Source organism: Rhinopithecus bieti, unplaced genomic scaffold (genome assembly GCF_001698545.2).
Source record: "Rhinopithecus bieti isolate Rb0 unplaced genomic scaffold, ASM169854v2 scaffold_30463, whole genome shotgun sequence".
Taxonomy (NCBI): Eukaryota; Metazoa; Chordata; class Mammalia; order Primates; family Cercopithecidae; genus Rhinopithecus; species Rhinopithecus bieti.
In genome coordinates, this window is record NW_016813249.1 from 198,204 (window position 1) to 219,812 (window position 21,609).

General features: G+C 34.0%; 1 protein-coding gene across 1 annotated transcript in view; it reads left to right on the plus strand.

Annotated features, from left to right (window-relative positions):
- The window catches only part of TTK (TTK protein kinase), a 48,816-nt gene extending 28,958 nt beyond the window's left edge, over window positions 1–19,858 (plus strand). The window contains 13 exon segments of the mRNA XM_017847911.1: window positions 2,360–2,496; window positions 3,891–4,017; window positions 7,471–7,563; window positions 12,448–12,605; window positions 12,726–12,877; window positions 13,929–14,053; window positions 15,348–15,428; window positions 16,401–16,404; window positions 17,061–17,214; window positions 17,217–17,229; window positions 17,532–17,616; window positions 17,941–18,038; window positions 19,446–19,858. Coding sequence (XP_017703400.1) covers window positions 2,360–2,496; window positions 3,891–4,017; window positions 7,471–7,563; window positions 12,448–12,605; window positions 12,726–12,877; window positions 13,929–14,053; window positions 15,348–15,428; window positions 16,401–16,404; window positions 17,061–17,214; window positions 17,217–17,229; window positions 17,532–17,616; window positions 17,941–18,038; window positions 19,446–19,529 — 1,311 coding nt within the window. The 3' untranslated portion in view covers window positions 19,530–19,858.
- Window positions 19,859–21,609: the final 1,751 nt, after the last annotated feature.

A 21,609-nucleotide genomic window follows, 5' to 3' on the forward strand; every position in this document is an offset into this window, starting at 1 on the left:
AAAAAAAAAAAGAAAAAAAAAACATAATTAGATACTACTTCACACCCACTAGGATGGCTTTAATTAAAGAGACAATAACAAGTGTTGGTGAGGATGTGGAGAATTTTAGAAGCTTCATATGCTGCTAGTGGAAATGTAAAATGGTGCAGTCACTTTGGATAACAGTCTGGGAGTTCTTCAAAAGGTTAAACATAGCTTTATATGATCCAGTAATTCCACTCCTAGGTTTGTAGTTAAGAGAATTGAAAATATACATCCACACAAATATTTGTACATAAATATTCATAGTAATATTTTCATAATTGCCAAAAAGTGGAAATAACAAAATATCCAACCAATGAATGGATAACCAAAATCTGGTGCATCCATATAATGGAATGTTAATCAACAATGAACAGTAATGAAGTACTAGTTAGTACCTGTTACAACATAAGTTAACATTTACAATATGCTAAGTGAAAGAAGCTCACCACAAAAGACCATATATTTAATGATCCCATTTAGATAAAATCTTCAGAATAGGCAAATCCATAGAGGTGGAAAGTAGATTAGTGGTTGCGAGGGGCCGGGAGCAGTGGGGACTGGGGAATGATTACTAATGGGTATGAGGTTTCTTTTTAGAAGATGAAAATATTCTAAAATTGGATAGTGGTGATGGTTGCACAGCTGTGAACCACTGCACAACTAAAAACCATTGGATAGTACACATAAAAAGAAAGTATAGAATCTGGGCAGTTTCTTGTGGATACTGCTTGTCCAGCAGTCTCTTCAAGGGAGGAATGTTTTTGTCTCACATCTCACTTACCAAATGGCTATGTGCTTTCTGTTCTGTGTCCAGACCATTTCTTCCTCTTTCTTGTAAAGGTCTGTTCTTTTGATGCTTTTTACTTACTCTCAATCTCTGAAAGTCCTGGTGACTCCCCATCATTCCTTGAAGATATTAGGCTCTGGATCAACCAGATCCCAACAACTGTCACTGTTTTTGTTGGCTTCTACACTCCTGTTTATTACCAGTCCTACAGCTGGCCTTCATTTTTCTAATTTCTTCCTATCTCATGACCATTTCCTTAATTTTACTTTAGCCACCCACTCCTTATATCCTCAATTCTGACCTCTAAAATCGCAAATGCAAACATTCCATTCTATGATCATGATCTTTTTCGTTTTCCTTGTTCATTAATCTTACTACAGCAGTTCCTCAGTAACATCTTTACCACTAATCCTAAAATATGTGCGTGCTTGCACGTGAGCATAGACCCACGAAGTCTTAAATAAGAGGGAAAATTTATCCTGGAAAAAAAATTTCTTGGCCAAGACTGAAATGTAGAAAGTAGGATAGATTTAGCCACTGTAATTCTCAAGTGCGTAATGAGGACCAGTGTGTTGAAATTATAATAGATAAACCAATTTAATCCAAATTATCTGCAAATATTTTCTAATAACTAAAGCTGTCCCAAAATTGAAGTGAACCTCTGTAGACTAGTGATGCTTAGTTACTAAAAGTATTCAAGCAAAACTTGGTTCTCTATTTAATTGAGATGTGCTACAGCAGGGGTTATAGCAAACTTTCTATAAAGGGGTTATCAGGCTTTGCAGGCTAGAAGGGCTCTGTTGTAGCTTTTCACCTCTGCCATTAGAGCATGAAAATAAAAGCAATAGACAATATGTAAACAAATTGGCATAGCCATGTTCTAATAAAACTTTGTTTACAAAAATAGGCAGGCAGCAGGCCACATTCGGCCTGAGTCTGTAGGCTGTAATTTGCTGATCTCTGCTGCAGCGAATGTTCTTTCATCACTGGTGTTTGTACGGGATGAATCCTACAGGTTCTTTTTTTTTTTTTTTTTTTTTTTTTTACAACAATGCTTTTGGAAAAAGAATTTCTGCAGATTCTGTCTCTTATGGCAGACACAATATAGGCATTTGTCATTCCACATTTTGCTAAGTAATTAGTATTCTGCTGCATTTGAGGAGAAGGGAATAGAGTTTTTTTGATTAAAGAAAGGCTGATTTTCAGAAACACAGACAACTATTTTAGATTATAAGAATTTAATACCTGTTATAATAGCTCTGATAGAGGAGAATGTTGAATTCTGTTTTAAACAATTTTGTGTGCCTTCCCTGTACTTGCCATCAGTTTGAGCAGAATGTACTGGGCTTAAGAATTTGGAGTAAAATAACTACACTAAAAAAATTATTTAAAGTCTAAAATGTATATATATATATGCCTACCTCTTTTAGTATGTTTTTGTATATCATATGTTATTGTTTTATTTTAAAAGTTATAATATTTGTAAAAACTAGTGAATAGGCAACTAATTTAAAACTCTAAATCATAGTGTTCCTTATTTTGTTTTAGCAGAAACACACCACTTTTGAGCAACCTGTCTTTTCAGTTTCAAAACACTCACCGCCAATGTCAGCATCTAAATGGTTTGACCCAAAATCTATTTGTAAGACACCAAGCAGCAATACCTTGGATGATTACATGAGCTGGTAATTACTTTTGGCCCCTTGCTTGATTGGCAGGGTGGTATGATAAAGTTAACATGTGCTTCTGGGCCAAATAAATCTGGGATTAAATCCTACTCTTTAAAGACTTTCCAACTTCATATTATTTTCTCAGCATCATTGTTTTCATCTATAAAATGGAAAGGGGAAAGTGGTTGCAATAATGCATATCTTTAAGGATTGTTGTGAATGTAGTTTCTGTCATATTGTAATCTGTACCTACAACCTATAAATATTCTAAGGATGTAAAACGTCTTGATAATCATGTATTGCCATACAGATATCTCTCTATTGAGAGAGAGATTTTAAAGGTTAGTATTCTTAGAGCGGATAAAGAGTAGATGAATTTTTTCACGTGAGTGGTGGTAATTGGAAAGTGATAGCTTCTGGAAGAGATTGGTTGCTACAGTTCATGTAGTTCTGGGGATATTCAAGGGTGTAGTACTTGAGTGGATAGGAATGATGGATAAGTGAAGAAGTTCGATGATGAGTGTGCTGACTGACAGGGAACACAAGGGATACTATAAAAAAAATGAATGACATTTCAAAGAAAGGAAATAAAGGGGTGTGGAACATTGCAACCATCAACCAGTGGCTATATCTTTAATGTCTTAGGGGATAGCTTAAATCCATGTCATCTTTTGCGTTTCATTTTCATAATGTAATCTTGATCTTAATTAGAACTGGCCTTAAAGATTTTATAACCCAGCCTCTTACCTACTTAATATAGTTTTACTATATATTGCCTCGTTTTATTATATGTAGAATATTTTAAAGAATGATTGCTAACTAAAATAGCAATAATAGATATTTCTTGTGACATTAAGTTAATTATTGTTAACAAATATTTGTGGAGCTCTTTCGTGCCAAGCATTGTTCTAGGTATTGAGGATATATTAATAGCAAACAAGGCAAACAAAGCACAAATGTATGCTGGACAGATTTAAGCTCAAAGGCCAAACTCCTCTGACGTAACTGGCTTTCTGATGTTTCTAGCAAGCCATTATAGAACATTACTGTTTAAAAAAAACACTGAAAAGCTGACGTTTAAAAAAAAACGTCAGCCATAAGCTGACGTTTGCTAAATACGTATAAAATAACTCTAACTACTTTGTATTTTAAATGCCATCTTTTTTATTTTACAGACAAAGATTTCTTGTCTGCATACAAATATTTATTTTCAGAAAGAATTCCCCAAAATTAAATATCCGGTGGTGGCATATCTGGAATAAATGTCAGCTATATCACGTAAACTGAGTTGGGTTCTGTTTGATGTAGCACTTTTAGGTTTATATCAGCCTTTTAAAATACTTGAAAACAATCAGAATCTTATTTATTAAATTGTAATGTTTTAAATAAAAAATATATATATTTCCTAGTTTTAGAACTCCAGTTGTAAAGAATGACTTTCCACCTGCTTGTCAGTTGTCAACACCTTATGGCCAACCTGCCTGTTTCCAGCAGCAACAGCACCAAATACCTGCTACTCCACTTCAAAATTTACAGGTTCGATAAGCTTTATATATGATGGTATATGTTAAGATACAATCAGTTTTACAGCTTTTATTTTTATAGCATCTAGTTATCAGGAAAGGTCTTAAGAACTTGGCCGTTCGTATTTCCACTAGACAAAACTTTCCTGCTGTCCTGATAAGAGTGTGCCTTGTGGCTTTGAGAGGTTCATTATTGAAGAAGCTGATGAAGTTACTCTTATTAACTAGGCCAAAGAATCCAGTTTGAATAGCTGGATAAAATTTCTCTTATAATCAAGGCTACCTTTTATTTTTTATTTTTATTTATTTGTTTTTTTTGAGACAGAGTCTCGCTCTGTTGCCCAGGCTAGAGTGCAGTGGCGCGATCTCTGCTCACTACAACCTCTGCTTCCCAGGTTCAAGCGATTCACGTGCCTTAGGCTCCTGAGTAGCTGAGATTACAGGCACGCATCACCACACCTGGCTAATTTTTGTATTTTTATTAGAGACAGGGTTTCACCATGTTGCTCAGGCTGGTCTCGAACTCGTGGCCTCAAGCTGTCCGCCCGCCTCAGCCTCCCAAAGTTCTGGGATTACAGGCATGAGCCACTGCGCCTGGCCGAGGTTACTTTTTGTTGTGTTTTGTCAGCTGCTAGTGAGCAGCTTCATTTTGTTTGTTAGTATACAATTCATTTGGAAATGTAAATTTTCAAAAATATCAGAATAGCAATATGAGGTACTGCTAGAATGTATTATACTAATAACTGTAAATTAAGAGGAAAGATTTTTTTGCTGATGAGGCAAAAGTTGGTTTCTAATAACTGTCCTAGAGGCAGCTGAATACTGTTAGAAAACGTGGGCCTTGGAGACACTGGGCATGAATCTTGGCCTCACTACTTACCATCTGTGTGATCTTTTGCAAGTTACCTAAACTTTCTGTGCCCATTTCATCATCTATAAAATTAATAAAGCTAACTGTCTGCTAGGATGGTGATGAAGATTAAATTAGTTAATATATATGTAACTCCTAATACAGAGCATGACACTTAGTAAATCAGAAATATTAGCAGCAATTGTTATTTAAATAAAACAATAAAAAAACCCATGAGTAATTAAGTATAAAAATCAACTAATAAAAAAATTAGTCGACAGAATAAGAACAATGGTTATCAGGGAAGGGAAAAAGAGGAATGGGGAGTTACTGTTTAATGGGTATAGAGTTTCAGTGATGATATTTGCACCACCATCCATCTCCAGAACTTTTTCATCATCACATACTGAATGTACTTAATGCACTGAGTTGTACCTAAAAATGGTTAAAGTGGTAAATTTTGCGTTATGTATAATTTGTGCAATTTGAAAGAATAATGGATAAAACAATGAACTGACAGTCGATACTAACTAGAAAGAGGTGATAGTGTTTTGAGGATTGAAACAATATAATAAATTACAAAGGAAAAAGAAAAATGATCAAGTTTGTTCATGCATTGATTCAAAACACATTTATTTAGCTATTACTGTCAGGCCCTGTTTGAGTTGCAATCCAGAAGACGAGTCACAGATGACAAGTGAAGGGGCTTGGTGGAGCCTTCTAGAAGAGGCCAGTGTCAGGAGAGGACTGAAACGAGGCCACAGTGTGGCTAGAGCTCAGGAAGGGGAAGGGGTGAGTCCCAAGATTTGCTGGGCCCTTAAGTTTTACCCTAAGAGGGTGGAAAGCTTTGGAAGAGGTTGAAGCAGGGAAGTGAAATGATCCGATTTACATTTTGGAAACTCTAACCACAGTGAGTAGGGCAGACTAAGGGGGATGTGGAATGTCCTGTGTAGGAAACTGGAGTTCACATTAGTGTTGAATCACAAATAGGAGTTATTTTATTCTAAAAGCTGTCAGCAGCCATGGGGAAAGGACATTGAACTGCTTTCTTCCCTCAGCAATGGTCACACTTTTAAATATGAAAGGAAGAAGAGAGAGGAGGCACAAAAGGAAGGAGTGGGGAAACGATGAAATTACAACATATAAATGTTTAGAAGCCCAATACTTTGTTACAGGAAATATGTATGGACTCAACAATGTATCTCAATCCTATAGGTGAAAAAATTAGAATACTAACTTTTTATTTAAATAGGAGATTACATGAGAGATTCTACCATTTGGAACCTAAAGCAGGCCTTAGTTAAATTGAGGTTTATTCAGACCTTGTTTCAACTTGGTTAATCAGCTAATCAGGAGCTCTTTTTGTTTCAACTTCTTTATCAGCTCAGAATAAGTCCTCTCAGCACTCCATCTGTTCAAAGCATTTATAGGTACACAGAGAGATCCTCTAGTATAAGGGAAGGGATGATGGGGCAGGTTGTATAGTACATCACCTGAAAGTTTGCTGGGGAAGATTGCTGAGGTTCTGAAAAATTAAGTAACTTTTGAACATCACTCAGCACAAAGTGCGGGGCTGTATTAATGAGTTCTCACACTGCTATAAAGAAATATCTGAGAGTAATTTATAAAGAAAAGAGGTTGAGCTGGCTAATGGTTCCACAGGCTGTACAGTAGGCATGATGCTGGCAATCTGCTTGGATTCTGGGGAGGCCTCAGGAAACTTTCAATCGTGGCAGAAGGTGAAAGGGAGCAAATGTCACATGGCTGGAACAGGAGGAAGAGAGAGAGTTGTGGGGAGGTGCCACATACTTTTAAACCACCAGATCTCTTGAGAACTCTCAGAGAAGCACTGAGGGGGAAATCTACCCCCATGATTCAGTCACCTCTCACCAGGCCCCACCTCCAACATTGGGAATTACAATTTGACATGAAATCTGACAGATCCAAACCATGTCAGGGACATTGCTGAAATTTGCATTTGTCTCATTGACTCTGGAGCTCTTAGCACTTTAGCACATTGCTTCCTTTATAATATAACGCTAAATGAGAAAGAAGAATACATATATAGCCAGATGGTAGTGGCATGCCTGTAATCCCAGCTACTTGGGAGGCTGAGGCAGGAGAATCGCTTGAGCCTGGGAGGCAGAGGGTGCGGTGAGCTGAGATCATGCCACTGCAGTCCAGTCTGGGAAACAGAATGAGACCCTGTCTCAAAAAAAAAAAAAAAAATACAGATATAATTATGTGTGTGTATGTGTACATATGTAAATAAAGAGGTATAAGGAAAAGAAAAGAAAATGAAAATATAATTTTATATTTTAGTTTTATTTTTTTTTAAGCTTATAAGTTTGCAGATTGCATATTAAGTGGTTTTTTCCTCCTCGAAATTTGTTTTAAGTCAAAACCAGTTAAAGGGGAGATCTTAGAAGTTTGTCTGCATTATTTTTTAAGGTTTTTTTTATTTGATTAAGTAGAGCAAGTCCTTTTAAAAATATTGTAACATTTCTAATTAAGATTTAAGATAATTTCAAAATGGGGAGCAGTTGACTGTACCAAATGTAAGCTAGTTTCTTAGGCATATTGATTGAATTTTATTTATGTATTTTACTTATTTAGGTTTTAGCATCATCTTCAGCAAATGAATGCATTTCGGTTAAAGGAAGAATTTATTCCATGTTAAAGCAGATAGGAAGTGGAGGTTCAAGCAAGGTAAGTATCTTAAAATATTTAAGAAATAAATAAAAATATTTTAAACTTTCTATTTTTTTGTGTTTTTACCTGTGAGGGCTGCTTTTCCTTAACTTCTAGGGGCCATGTTGCCCTTGAGCCAAAAAGCCATCTTAACACCTGCCCTTCTCTTCCCACTGCCTCACATGTGACATATCTTCTTTAGATTTCTTATTCCCAGTCTCCTGCCTTTCCTTTCAATGTCCTATGCTTCTAAACTTCTTCTTTAATAACAAAAACATTGACATGGGGTAGTGAATGACCACTATGTATTATCACAAAAGAATCAGAAATTTCTGAGTCAGAATGTGATGTAAATTGCTAATATGTTTAGAATCATTCAGCAAGGATTTTTGCTAATGGATTTTGTTTTGTTTTGAGTTATTCATTTCAGAAACAGAATTCAGTAACAAGTGAATTTCTGGAATTAGATTATTTTCTAAACTTACCTGAGTTCTAAATTTATATCATTTTACATCTCTAGATTGAAGGCATCTTAAGCATTATCTAAATTTACCATCTTTAATTGTCATTCAATTAAATCTACTTCCTTTAGACTTTTGCCTTCATCACTCACCAAAATAACTGTAATCAAGACCACTAATGACCTCCATTTTTTTTTGCCCAATCTGATTCTTAGCTTAGATTTTGGATTACTTAGCATTTGGGGCAACTGATTTTTTTTTCTCAATCAAGGTTTTTTTCCACAGTTGGTTTGTGTTTTTCTCTTCTCAAACTGGCCATACCTATTGTCTTCCTCATGTTCCTGATCTCAGTGAAGCAGTGCTCCAGGGCTTAGTCCTCAACCCTCTTTCATCTTTTTCTTAAACTCATTCTGTTGGTGTTCTCTTTCAGTCTTGTGGTTTCAAATACCATGTATATGCCGACAATTCTCCAACTGGTATTTCCAGCTCATACCTCTCCTTTGAATTGCAGACTTGTATATTCAACTTGACTATTCAACTTCGCTTCTTAGTGTCTACCAGGCATTTAAAACAATATGTCCAAACACAACTCTTGCTCCATAGCTTTTCTCATTTCAGTACATGGCAGCTTCATTCTTCCAATTGATTTACCAAAAAATTAGTGCCTCTTACTCTCATACACACATCTAGCCAGTCAGCAAATCTTGTTGGTTCTACTGCAGAGTATCTCCAGAATCTGTTTCTCATCATCTCCAGCATTATTGTTTCGGTCAAGGCAACTTTTATATTTTCACCTAAATTACTTTAATAGCCTTCTAAAGGATTTCATTGACTCAGTCCTTGCCCTCCTGGTCTATTTTTTAAAATTGTATATTGACAAATTATAGTTGTATATTTTTATGGGGTACAGGGTGGTATTAGCTTTTTTAATACAATGTGAAATGATTAAGCAAATTAACATCTATTACTTCAATATTTTTGTGTGATGAGAACATTAGCAGTTGACTCTGCAATATTGAAATGTATAGTATCCAATTATTATTTTCAGCATGCTATGCTAATCATCTGAAAAAAAATCAAACTTGTATCTCCTATTTGAGCCTTTGTATCCCTTCACCAACATCTCCCCATTTCCCTCAACCTCCAGCCTTTGGTAACCACTATTGTCAAAGGTGGTATGAGCTCTTCTCTATGAGTTTAATTGTTTTAGATTTCACATATAAGTGAGAACATGAGGTATTTGTCTTTCTGTGTTAGCTTATTTCAGTTCCTCCTGGCCTATTTTAACATAACATCCTGTTTTCCTTTAGATATCATCATGTGTCTTCTGAGTTAGGCCTTCCTTGCCCACACTCTAAAACTGCAACTCCCACCTTTCAATCACCAGTGTTCTCCATTCCCCGCCTGGTTTGTTTTTCTGTGTATCTTACCTTCTAACACATTCTGTAATTTACTTACTTGATTTGTTGTTTGTGTCCCCCTGCACTTGAATGTGAGCTCCATGAAGATAGTGATGTTTTTCTGATTTGCTCAGTGATACTAGCCCCAGTATCCAGAACAGTACTTAGAACAGATAGGGATTGAATTTATTAGTTGAATGAGTAAACTGTCTGTCCTCAGCTCTTTTGCTATTATAAGTTGTTAAGGATGACACATTAAACAAAAACTGTTGGACTCATTTTAAGTTTTACTGTAATTTCCTAATCTCACAATAATTAGACTTGCATAAGGCTGTCTTATTAACTTATTAAAAATAAGGACGGCTGGGTGTGGTGGCTCACACTTGTAATCCCAGCACTTTGGGAGGCTGAGGCGGGCGGATCAACAGGTCAGGAGATCGAGACCATCCTGGCTAATAGGGTGAAACCCCGTCTCTACTAAAAATACAAAAAAATTAGCTGGGTGTAGTGGCGGGTGCCTGTAGTCCCAGCCACTTGGGAGACTGAGGCAGGAGAATGGCATGAACCTGGGAGGCAGAGCTTGCAGTGAGCCGAGATCGTGCCACTGTACTCCAGCCTGGGCGACAGAGCGAGATTCTGTCTCAAAATAAATAAATAAATAAATAAGGTATGTGCATTTCCATGTGTATCAACTCTTCAATAAATATTGATTTCATTATACATTTCGTTTTATCAGTCTATTTGAATTACCTAATTTAGTTGCTTTCATAAAAATTACTTGGTTAATATTTATTATTTATTTGTTATTTGGCTATATTTCAGTAATATCAAGGTACTGACACTTAATAGAGGTATTTATTTAGTGGTATGTTTTCAGAGAATGTAGAGTAGTCTTAATGGCATTTTAACATTTTTTTCCTTGGAGTATAATGAAGGTGTAAGCTTAAGTAAAGGGCCAAGTGATAAAGCAATGGCTGGCCCATATTTTCTGAATTCAACTAAATTATTTAAGTTAATTATGATTGAGTTGAAAAAAATCAAACGTCTCAAAGAAAGTAACATGCTTTATGAAACTAATACCATTTATGCTTTGCCTGTTTCAGAGTTTAGGCAGTGACCAACTTTTAAGGAGGCTATTGAGAGTATCTAGAACAGTCGTGGGGTAATGAGAATGGTCAAGACACTGGTAACTTCCCATAAAACTAACAAATCATAATTCTGACACTATCTCTATGAAATTGAAATAAGGCTTACCTAAACCAGATTGCAAGAGTTTTGTCAGAACAGGGACAGTGGGGACAATAATAAACTCATTCATGTAAAAAGTTAATTTAAAAGTTTTCATTTGTTTACTTAATTTTAAGATCTTATTACATAAATAGCTTTAGTATCCTGTACTTTTTTTTTTTTATATATATCCGAAAACTTTAGCATGTTTTAAAATGTCCACTTTATTCTGTCCTGAATGTCTTCAGTGATGGTAGCTAACATTTGCTTCACTCCAGACACACTGCAGAACACACCGTAGACATCAGTCATCTGAGTCATCCTTCCAATCCTGTGCCATAGGTACTACTAACAGCATTTGGTTTTTGAGAGACTAAGGAACTTGCCCAGTTAGGTTGCTGATAAAGATGGAGCTGGAGCTCAAATACAGTTATTTTTTTCTAGTCTTTCCTAAGTTTTATGTCCTATATTTTCTAATCTTTAAATTTTATTTTTATGATACAAAGCTATTTCATTGTACAAATATACTACCAGAACATACAAATAAGATATTAGCCATCAGATTCAGGGTCATGGGTTAATGAGGCTATTTACCTTTTACAAAATGGCTTTATGCTGCTATTTTTAAATCCCTATCTGTTTTATTGTTATTTTCTTATCCCTCTTATGCCCCATCCCCCTCTAATTTGCTGTGTATCCAACTAAAACCAGTAATACTTCATTCGAGTCTCATACTTAAAACTTAAAGGCAAGCTATACCTGAGGGGCCTGATAAATTCTCCTTGTTAGTGCAGTTTTAGCACATCAACCTCATAAACACTTGGACTCTTTTCTTATTCCTTCCCAGTATCTGCTGGGCAATCAAGGTTAAATGAATTTTTACTTAAATATGTCAAAAGGGGTAAATGAGTATAATTTTTCTTATATACACAGGCATTTTGTATTTGAATTGAGTTTTAAAAGCACCATCCTTGTTGCATGTTTGTGGAAAGTTAGCTACATTTGCATTGTTTTCTATGTTTAAAAATGTTATGTGTCCTATAAATGTTACTTAGGAATTGACCATCCTTTATAGCCAGAGCAATTGTACTTTGATCTCAAAGATCCTGGCAACATATAAGAACATTTTGTTCCTGCCAGCTTTACTTTGAAATTCAGACCTACTCTACTATTCACAGCTGGATATACTGATAGCTTATGATTATTATATATTTTTTAATATTTTCTATCACATGAATGAAATTGCTAAGTCCCGGCACTATGGAGAAAACAACATCTGTGAATTGAATTGACTCTATATCATAGCCTTTAGTCATCCTTAACTTTTTTTTTTTTTTTTCCTTGAGACAGTGTCTCACTATCTTGCTGAGGCTGGACTCAAACTCCTGGGCTCAAGCAATTGTCCCACCTCAGCTTTCTGAGTAGTTGGGCTTAAAGGAACACACGACTGCACCAGGCTTGTCCTTAACATTTTGGAATGTCTTTTTCTTTATACTGTTTCCCTGGTTAGGGCATCCAACAGATTGTTATATATATGAAATTTAAACTTTTCTTACATGTTGATATAGAAACTTTAGATTTATACCTTTAAATTATTGAATGCCCGTCATCATAGTTCGCTGGGAATGGATTGTTACTCTGCTATTCAAATTATTTTTCTTCTTTCTACACTCAAAATAGGCCTGAAACTTTTCGTTGTTCATGTCAGTATTTCCTTTAGAATTTTCTCAACCTGAAATTCTAATACATTTAGAATCATTGTGTGATAGTGTATAAATAGTACATTCTAAACTTCTCTTTGTTCTACTGTGTAGGTATTTCAGGTGCTGAATGAAAAGAAACAGATATATGCTATAAAATATGTGAACTTAGAAGAAGCAGATAACCAAACTCTTGATAGTTACCGGAACGAAATAGCTTATTTGAATAAACTACAACAACACAGTGATAAGATCATCCGACTTTATGATTAGTAAGAATCCTTTTAAATTTAAAAGAAAACTTTTGCCATAGTTCTTCAGGTAAATCTTTAGTAAACCTTGATATAACCTAGCCATTTATTGTTTTGTTGTTTTTATTTGTTTAATTGCAGTGAAATCACGGACCAGTACATCTACATGGTAATGGAGTGTGGAAATATTGATCTTAATAGTTGGCTTAAAAAGAAAAAATCCATTGATCCATGGGAACGCAAGAGTTACTGGAAAAATATGTTAGAGGCAGTTCACACAATCCATCAACATGGTATTTAGTGGTTTTTTTATATTTGTAAGGTTAAAATATTTGTTAATAGTATCATCTTAGAGAAATATACCTATAATTTTAAGACATTGGTTGTTGGTATCTTTCACTAGATGAACTAAATAATTAGAAGTTTATTTAAAGATAAAGGAATAAAACCATTTCTTAAAACACTGTTAACCCAAAGGATATAGGACATGAACTCAAGTTCCCACATCTGTAATACAAAATGTATTTTTCTCAGTATTAACATAGTCTGTCATCCTTATCTCCAAATACTTGGATTATAGCAGGTCTAAGACTTTGGGATTCAGGCATCCTAAAAAATATGAGATATTTACTTTACTCATTCTCCTAATCATTTTGTGTTGTATGCCCTATATGAGAGGTTTTTTTTTGTTTGTTTTTTACTGTTAGACCTACCTTCTGGGTTGGTTTTACTTGTCCTTGGTTCTTTTAGGGTTTTCTCTGCCTTTACCTTATCCTATATATTTTTTTGTTCTTAATACTGTTATCTTAGTTAATTGTAATTTATCTCCTCCTTATATCCATCTTTCTATAAGTTAAAAGATAATTCACCAGTGATCAAGATCAGGGCTACAGGGGTAGAGATGTCAGGAGCATTAGGGTCTTACTGTCTGGCAGTATAATTGATGATGCTCTCTAGTGGGCAGTGAATCACAGTGGTTAAGAGGATAGATTCTGAAGCCAGACTGTCTGGCTTCAACTCATGGCACTGTCACTTAGGCCGTGTGACCTTGTACAAGTTACTTAAACTCTCATTGCCTTAGCTTCCTTGCCTTACAATGGGGATGATGATAATACTTCAGCATTGTGAAGATTAAATGATTCAGTACTGGATAAACAACGAACTTAGAACAGTGCCTGGCACAGATCAAGTGCTATGTAAATGTTTGCAGAATATATAAAAAAATTAATATCGAATTGGATTCACTAATTGAAGGAATAAATACAGCTTGACCTGTAGACTGAATTTTTTGGTCCTTAGGATGTTTTGCATTGTTTAATATTATAGTGGATTTTTATTTTAAAGGCATTGTTCACAGTGATCTTAAACCAGCTAACTTTCTGATAGTTGATGGAATGCTAAAGCTAATCGATTTTGGGATCGCAAACCAAATGCAACCAGATACAACAAGTATTATTAAAGATTCTCAGGTAAGACTTTTAATTTGGTTATCTCACAGTAGAGTTCTTTTTTCACCTGTGAGGTATTATATTGCAAATGAGTATTATATTTTTAATCATCTCTAAAGGATTTGAAGTCTTTTAATAAGAATGGGTTTAAAAATATAAACCATGATCATTATAAGTTAGAAAGTCAAGATCAAATGGTAATATCCCCAGCAATTTTGAATGGTTTTACTATAGCTGAAATAGAGAAACAGTAATATCTTCCTTGGAAATCACTTGGTCATGATCAAAAATTGACCTGAAAATTTGGCTCAGAGTTTCCTTGTAGCAAAGAGAGAGTTGCAGTTGTATGTTTTCATTGTCTGTGAGGTAAGATTATTTTACTCTTCTAGAGAAGCAGACCTTTTCCTATCACTGAAATTGGAAAAAAAAATTCTTAAATGGGCCTTCATATTGTAAATGCTATAAGTATTATAAGCAACATTTTTATAATAGATATTGCAACAGCAAACTTAATGAAGTTGTTCTATAAAAACTAAAGCAATGGCACAAAAGTATATCTAAAAGATATTCATGCTTGGAGCCAAGATGATATGTTCTGTGTTTACAGATTTTTGATGTGAGTTCACCTTAATCCCAGGAATAAAATAGACTCTGTTAGGAGGAATAGATGGACAACATGCCCTATTTGAGAGTCATGTCTCTTTATATCAAAAGTATGGCAGAACAATGAGTTGTAAATCAGCTTGACAGTATCTTCCATGTCAAGGCCCTAAAGTAGATATATTCTGTGTTTAAAGCAAACCATTTATTTTAGAAGAAAATGAGGCTGTTGTAAGGTTGGCATATCGTGCTGTAGAAACTTAGAGGACTACTGTGGGACAAAGCTAGATGGTCTTTTTGTTTATATATTGGTTGGCTTATTTAAAAAATATGTATTTTTAAAGTTGAATATGTTACAACACAGAAACAAATGGTGCGTCCCTCAATGGCCTCAATGTTTATGGCCATTAATAGGATTTTAGCCTGGACAGTTTTTAGGGCAGACTTTACTAGTTGCCCACTATAATCACAGAAAAAGCACAGCATTCTGAAAGGAGTCACTTTGCTGATTATGAACCCAACTCATTTTGCTGCAGTTGGGAAGAAATTTGATATATATATCTTAACATTGTTAGCAGTTATTTGAAGTTTGCAAGGATATCGTTGAAATCTATAATTACCCAAGTTTCCAAGGATCTGGCATTTGTATTTTTAAGAATCTAAAGCAGAATGAAATATTTTCATTGATTTGTGTTTTCTCTGACTTGGCATGTAGGTTGGCACAGTTAATTATATGCCACCAGAAGCAATCAAAGATATGTCTTCCTCCAGAGAGAATGGGAAGTCTAAGTCAAAGGTACTGAAAAGATTGTTTACATCGCAATTATCTGGCAACAGTAGGGAATGCACTGTTTTCTGAATAAACTTACCAGATAACAATTTCTTTAAGTTCTAAAACTTTTTAGGCCATTACAGAGACATTGCTGGTTTTTTTCGTTTCCAATTCTTATTATTTTTCATCACTTATTCGTTTGCGAATTCTACATTTCCAAGAACAGCTGGAGAATGTAATTGTTTTCTGGCCTGCCACTGGCTACTTTTCCACTGACTTTATCCCACTACCTCGATGAGTTTGTGTTAGCCTCTTGGGTGCCCTTTGTCAGGGGCTCCTTTTGCCTACTGTGATGCCTTGGGCTCCCAGGCTAACCCTTCTTTCTCTACATCAGTGTAAACAAGTGGGTGCAAGCACACATTGTCCCAGGGACCTGCATTCATTCAAGCCATAGATCTGCCTCTCTAAATTGTGCCTATAGACAGTGCCTATTATAAAATAAATTGAGGATTAATTGGGAAAGAATATATAAAGTACTTAGTACATTTATCCAGCTCAGAATCATTTCTTGATAAATGTGTTTTTTTGTTTTGTTTTGTTTTGTTTTGTTTTACTAAATTATATTTTCCTCCTTAGAAAATCTGGCTTTTAAGTGTTTTTCAACTAACTGGCATAAACTTTTGCAAAATGTTTTCATAAAATTCTTTTTATATTTGTTTAGCCTCCACTCTTCTTCTAAAACTTAAATTTCTTGTGTTTTTATTAGACTTTCTGTGGTTTTGTTCATCTTAAACAAGCAGTTCCTGACTTCATTTATCAATTCTATTTTCATTTGCTTTACAACTTCAGTACTTACGATAACCAGAAACTTTTCTCTATGATTAACCATATTTATGGTTTATCATTTAATGCCCGTGACAATGTACTTTTATAATGTCTATGCCAGAGGTGAGGAAACAGACACATAGCATTACCCATTAGTAAGACATCTTCAAGATATGTTAAAGGTAATATTAATTTCATATAACTAATTATTTACGTGAAATAGCTGAAATGATTGGAATTGTGTAACTGGCTTAGATATAACTGATCTATTCAAAAGAATTGCTAACTGAATTAGTTTTTTACTTTGAAGATGTTTTAAAGCTTGTAAATACTTGGAGATTTTGGACACACAAGCTCAGCATAGTTCTATAATATATGTGTTTGGGTTTAAAGTTGTATTATTTATTTATTATTTCCAATGGTCTTGTCTGAAGAGTTGCATAATTTAAACAACCTTTAAAACTGTATACATACTTTGAACTTATATAAAAATTTATAATCCAGTAATTCTGGGGAAAACAAGTAAACTTGAAACTTATAGTTACATTTTTTAGTTTATATTTTCACAAGTTGGAAAGAATTTAATATTTTGTCTTAATTGAAATATTTTAGTTACGAGGTTATAGAAAGATTTAAAGTAAAGCTCATATCTTCTGATGGAATAACCAACTGAAATGAAAACTAGACAAAGATGTTTTGTCATGTTACCATAATGTAGTACACATTCATTGAGATTTAATTATGATTTTTAAATATATATATTAATATTATGTGTACATTTTACATGAATAACAGAACTTTTTGTGTTTGTTTGTTTGTTTCTTTAATAAGCCCCAAAAGTGATGTTTTGGTCCTTAGGATGTATTTTGTACTTATGTATTATGGGAAAACACCATTTCCAGCATATAATTAATCAGATTTCTAAGTGCAGCCATAATTGATCCAATCATGAAATTGAATTTCCTGATATTCCAGAGAAAGATCTTCAGATGTGTTAAAGGAATAATTAATATCATGTAACTAATTATTTACTTAAATGCTGAAATAATTGGAATTGTGTACTGGCTTAGATATAACTGTGTCTATTCAAAAAATTGCTATAACTGAATTAGTTTTTTGTTTTAAAGCTTGTAAATACTTGGGGATTTTGCAAAAGTGCCTTGGGAGAAATAATCTTATCATTACTTGAGTGGGATATCTAAAAAGCAACTTTTATAATGTAATGTAATCTGGAAAATACTTTATCAATATCATATATGAAAACCTGCTTTGTTTCTCTTTAAAATATCTTTGTTTTAATAGTGTTGTTTAAAAAGGGACCCAAAACAGAGGATATCCATTCCTGAGCTCCTGGCTCATCCATACGTTCAAATTCAAACTCATCCAGGTACTACTTCTTTAAAAATTTGTCTGTTACTAGATCGGTAATATAAACAGTCTTTTACCTATTAATATAACAAAGACAGAATCTAAATTGGCTACCCTTTGTCAGCTTGCCTTTTTCCTTAAGGAAGTTCCATTATTATAAATAGTAAAGTAAATAAACTTTTTTTTCTTTACTTATGGTATTTATTTTTACTTATTCCAGATAAGGGGTTAAAATCAGTGATAAATTACAAGAATATCACTTGTGCTGTTAAACAAAATGTGTATTTATAATGGACTTATATTTTTCTTATTGGTACTAGTGTATTATTGATTTATTTTATAGGTAACCAAATGGCCAAGGGAACCACTGAAGAAATGAAATATGTTCTGGGCCAACTTGTTGGTCTGAATTCTCCTAACTCCATTTTGAAAGCTGCTAAAGTAAGTATGTCTATTCTGTACATTAATTTTAACTGTTTTATGTAGTGAATTCGACACTTAAGGAAACAGGTAGTCTGAAGAAAAGTTGGTCCAATCATCAGATCAGTTATGAAACATGTTTCTACATTTAGATACTTAACATGTACCTTTTGACAAATACAGATTTACTTGATTTATATTATTCTGCATACAGTACAGTTCAAAGTAGATCGTCACATAAGGTGCATTCAGAAGATTGCTGTCAGGTATCAACTGGAATACATTTAATATAGGAATATAATGTGTCTTTTAACTCAGCACCATTATTAACACAGCTTTTGAATTTATTCCTTTTAGCCAGTTTTTTCCTTAGAGACATTACATCTAATGGCTTTTTTGAAGCTGTATACAGCAGTCAACACAATTCTCAAAGCACAAGTCTCAAGCTGTTTAGCCTCCCAATGTCCATTTATATCTATACCATGATTTTTCAAGCACCTAGTTATTGCTAGAACCCCACAAATGCTTATTGACCAACTGGTTTAGCCAACAAGCAGTTACTAATTATATATTTCAGTTACACAATTATCATAAAATTATGGGAACTTAAACTATCAATACTGGTAGCTCTTTGGATACATATAAAGTCCATCTAAGTTGCCAAGAACTTGAGTACATTTCTGAAGGAATTTACTATACATTCACTATATTTGCATTTATATGATATGAGGTAATTGTTTTCTTAAATTTTCTCAAATGCTAATGGCTAAATCAATGGATTTAGTAATTAAAAGTGGACCGAATATGTTTTGTAATTGCTCTGTATTTTGTATCTCCATGTTTTAAATTTATACTAATATATTGTTCAAAGCCTCTTATAGCTGTAATTGAAGTGGATTAGTTACTTTTATCACTGAGGTTGTATGTTCCTTGAGGGCAAAGATGTCTGCCATCTTCATATGTTAAATGTTAGCTGAGTCTTAAATAATTTTTAAATACATGGATTTTAATATATATCTAATTATTGTATTTATATAATAATTTATAATGTCTTCTATTTATTAGTTAAAATATCATCTGTATAAAGTTTCCTAATAAATAGATTTTGTATAGGAATTTACTTAAGACTGGCTTTATTTAAGAAAAAGTAAAGAGATAAGGCCTTGAAGGCTCATATGTATATTTATTAGTAGCTCTGTTATATTTCTCTCATAGAAAGATTGAGTTACATCTCATGATAAGTAATGCTTAAGACCAAGCTTGGTGTTTAAAATTCTTTATTATCTCTATTAGCTTATAAAATAATTTCCCAACTGTAAGAGCAAGAGAGAAATAAATGTATTATATTTAGAATACATCAAAATACATCTAATGTGACAGTGCATTGAACTAAAAAATTACCAAACAGATTTGTGTTTTTAATTTCAGACTTTATATGAACACTATAGTGGTGGTGAAAGTCATAATTCTTCATCATCCAAGACTTTTGGAAAAAAAAGGGAAAAAAAATGATTTGCAGTTACTCATAAATTGTCACATACCACCTATAAAATATATTGGACTGTAATACTCTTGACTCCCTGTGGAAATCTACATTTGAAGACAACATCACTCTTTAAGTGTTATCAGCAAAAAAAATTCAGTAGATTATCTTTAAAAGAAAACTGTAAAAATAGCAACCACTTATGGCACTGTATATATTGTAGACTTGTTTTCTCTGTTTTATGCTCTTGTGTAATCTATTTGACATCATTTCACTCTTGAAATAGTGGGTGGATAGCAAGTATATTCTAAAAAACTTTGTAAATAAAGTTTTGTGGCATAAAATGACACTAACATTTCAAAGTTGTAAGATTGTTTTCTTTAAGCAAATGTATTGTTGGCATGGCAGCAAAATTCTTAATTAGTAAAAAGTAGATTAGGGAAGATGTGAGACTAGAGCTTAGTAAATGAACTTCAAAAAGCAAATCCTGAAGTGTTTGAATTTCAAAATAGACTTCCTAATTATTTCTGGCACTGATAACAATAGTCTATAATTTTAGGAATGAACTTGGCTCTTTCAGATATTCTTCATAACATCTGCTGTTTTTGGTATTTAGAATATCATGCTGGATTCTGTATTGTAAGCTGTATAGGGCATGCCCTCACTGTATGACTTGCTAGGTAATGGATAATTATAAATGTGGCCCCTGAGTCTCTTGACTGATTCTAATAGCTTAAAGTATCCTCACATAGCATCCTTTTCTCAATTTTTTAAAAAAAGATTTTAAGAGACTTTATTTTTTATAGCAGTTTTAAGTTCACCTCAAAATTGAGCAGAATGTATAGAGAGTTCCCAGGTATCCTCTCCCCACCCCACCCCCACACATGTGATAACCTCCCTTGCTATCAGCATCCACCATATCAGCATTCCGCACCACAGTGGTACATTTATTACAGTCTGTAAACCTACCTTAACATATTATCACCCAAAGTCTATAGTTTATATTGGGGTTCACTCTTGGTATTGTATATTCTTTGAGTTTTGACAAATATATAATGACATTTATCTACCATTGTAACATCATACAGAATACTTGCACTGTCTTGAAAATCCTCTGTTCTTTGTCCCTTAATCCTTCCCGCTCCCCTAATGCCTGGGAACCACTGATCTTTTTACGATCTCTATAGTTTTGCTTTTCCAGAATGTGACTGTCACATAAGTGGAATCATACAGTCTATAGCCTCTTCAGATTGGCTTCTTTCACTTAGTAACATGTCTTTTTATGACTTGCTAGCTTATATCTTTTTAGCACTGGCTAATATTCTATTGTCCGGATGTTCCACAGCTTCTCTCTTTATCTGCTCAAAGATACCATGATTGCTTCCAAATTTGGGGAATTGTGAATAAATTTGCTATGTGAAAGTTTTTGTCTGGACCTAATTTTTTAGCTCTTTTGGCTAAATACTCCTTTGGGACCAAGGAGTTTGATTGCTAAATTCTGTGTTAAGAGTGTTTAGTTGTGTAAGAAAGCTCCAAACTGTCTTCCAAAGTGGCTACAGCCACTGTTTTACACTTTCACCAGCAGTGCTTGAGAGTTCCTGTGGCTCCATATTCTTTCCAGCATTTGATGTCTGTGTTTTGGATATGGGGCATTCTAATGGGTTGGTAGGGATATCTCATTTTAATTTGCATCTCCCTAATGACATGATGTTGAGCATCTCTTTATATGCTCATTTGCTATCTGTATATCTTCTTTTGCCCATTTTTAAATTGGTTTATTTTCTTATTAAGGTGTAAGAGTTTTGTGTATTTTGAATAACAGTCCTTTATCAGATGTCTTTTGCACATATTTTCTCCCACTTGTGGCATTTCTTCTCATTCTCCTCTTTGCCAAATTTGTAACTGTGGTTATTAGTTTTCACAGTTACTGGTTTTAAGTTAATGTAGTGTAATAGAGAAGTAGTAGGCTTAAACAGGAATTCTGCAAACCACACTCATAGAGAAAACATAGTAAAAATTCACCCTGGAAGTCAGGCATTTGTCTACATGTGTTCATTGAGAATACTGTTTATTTTTTTCTTCTTAGAATTATTTTGAAATTTACTGTGT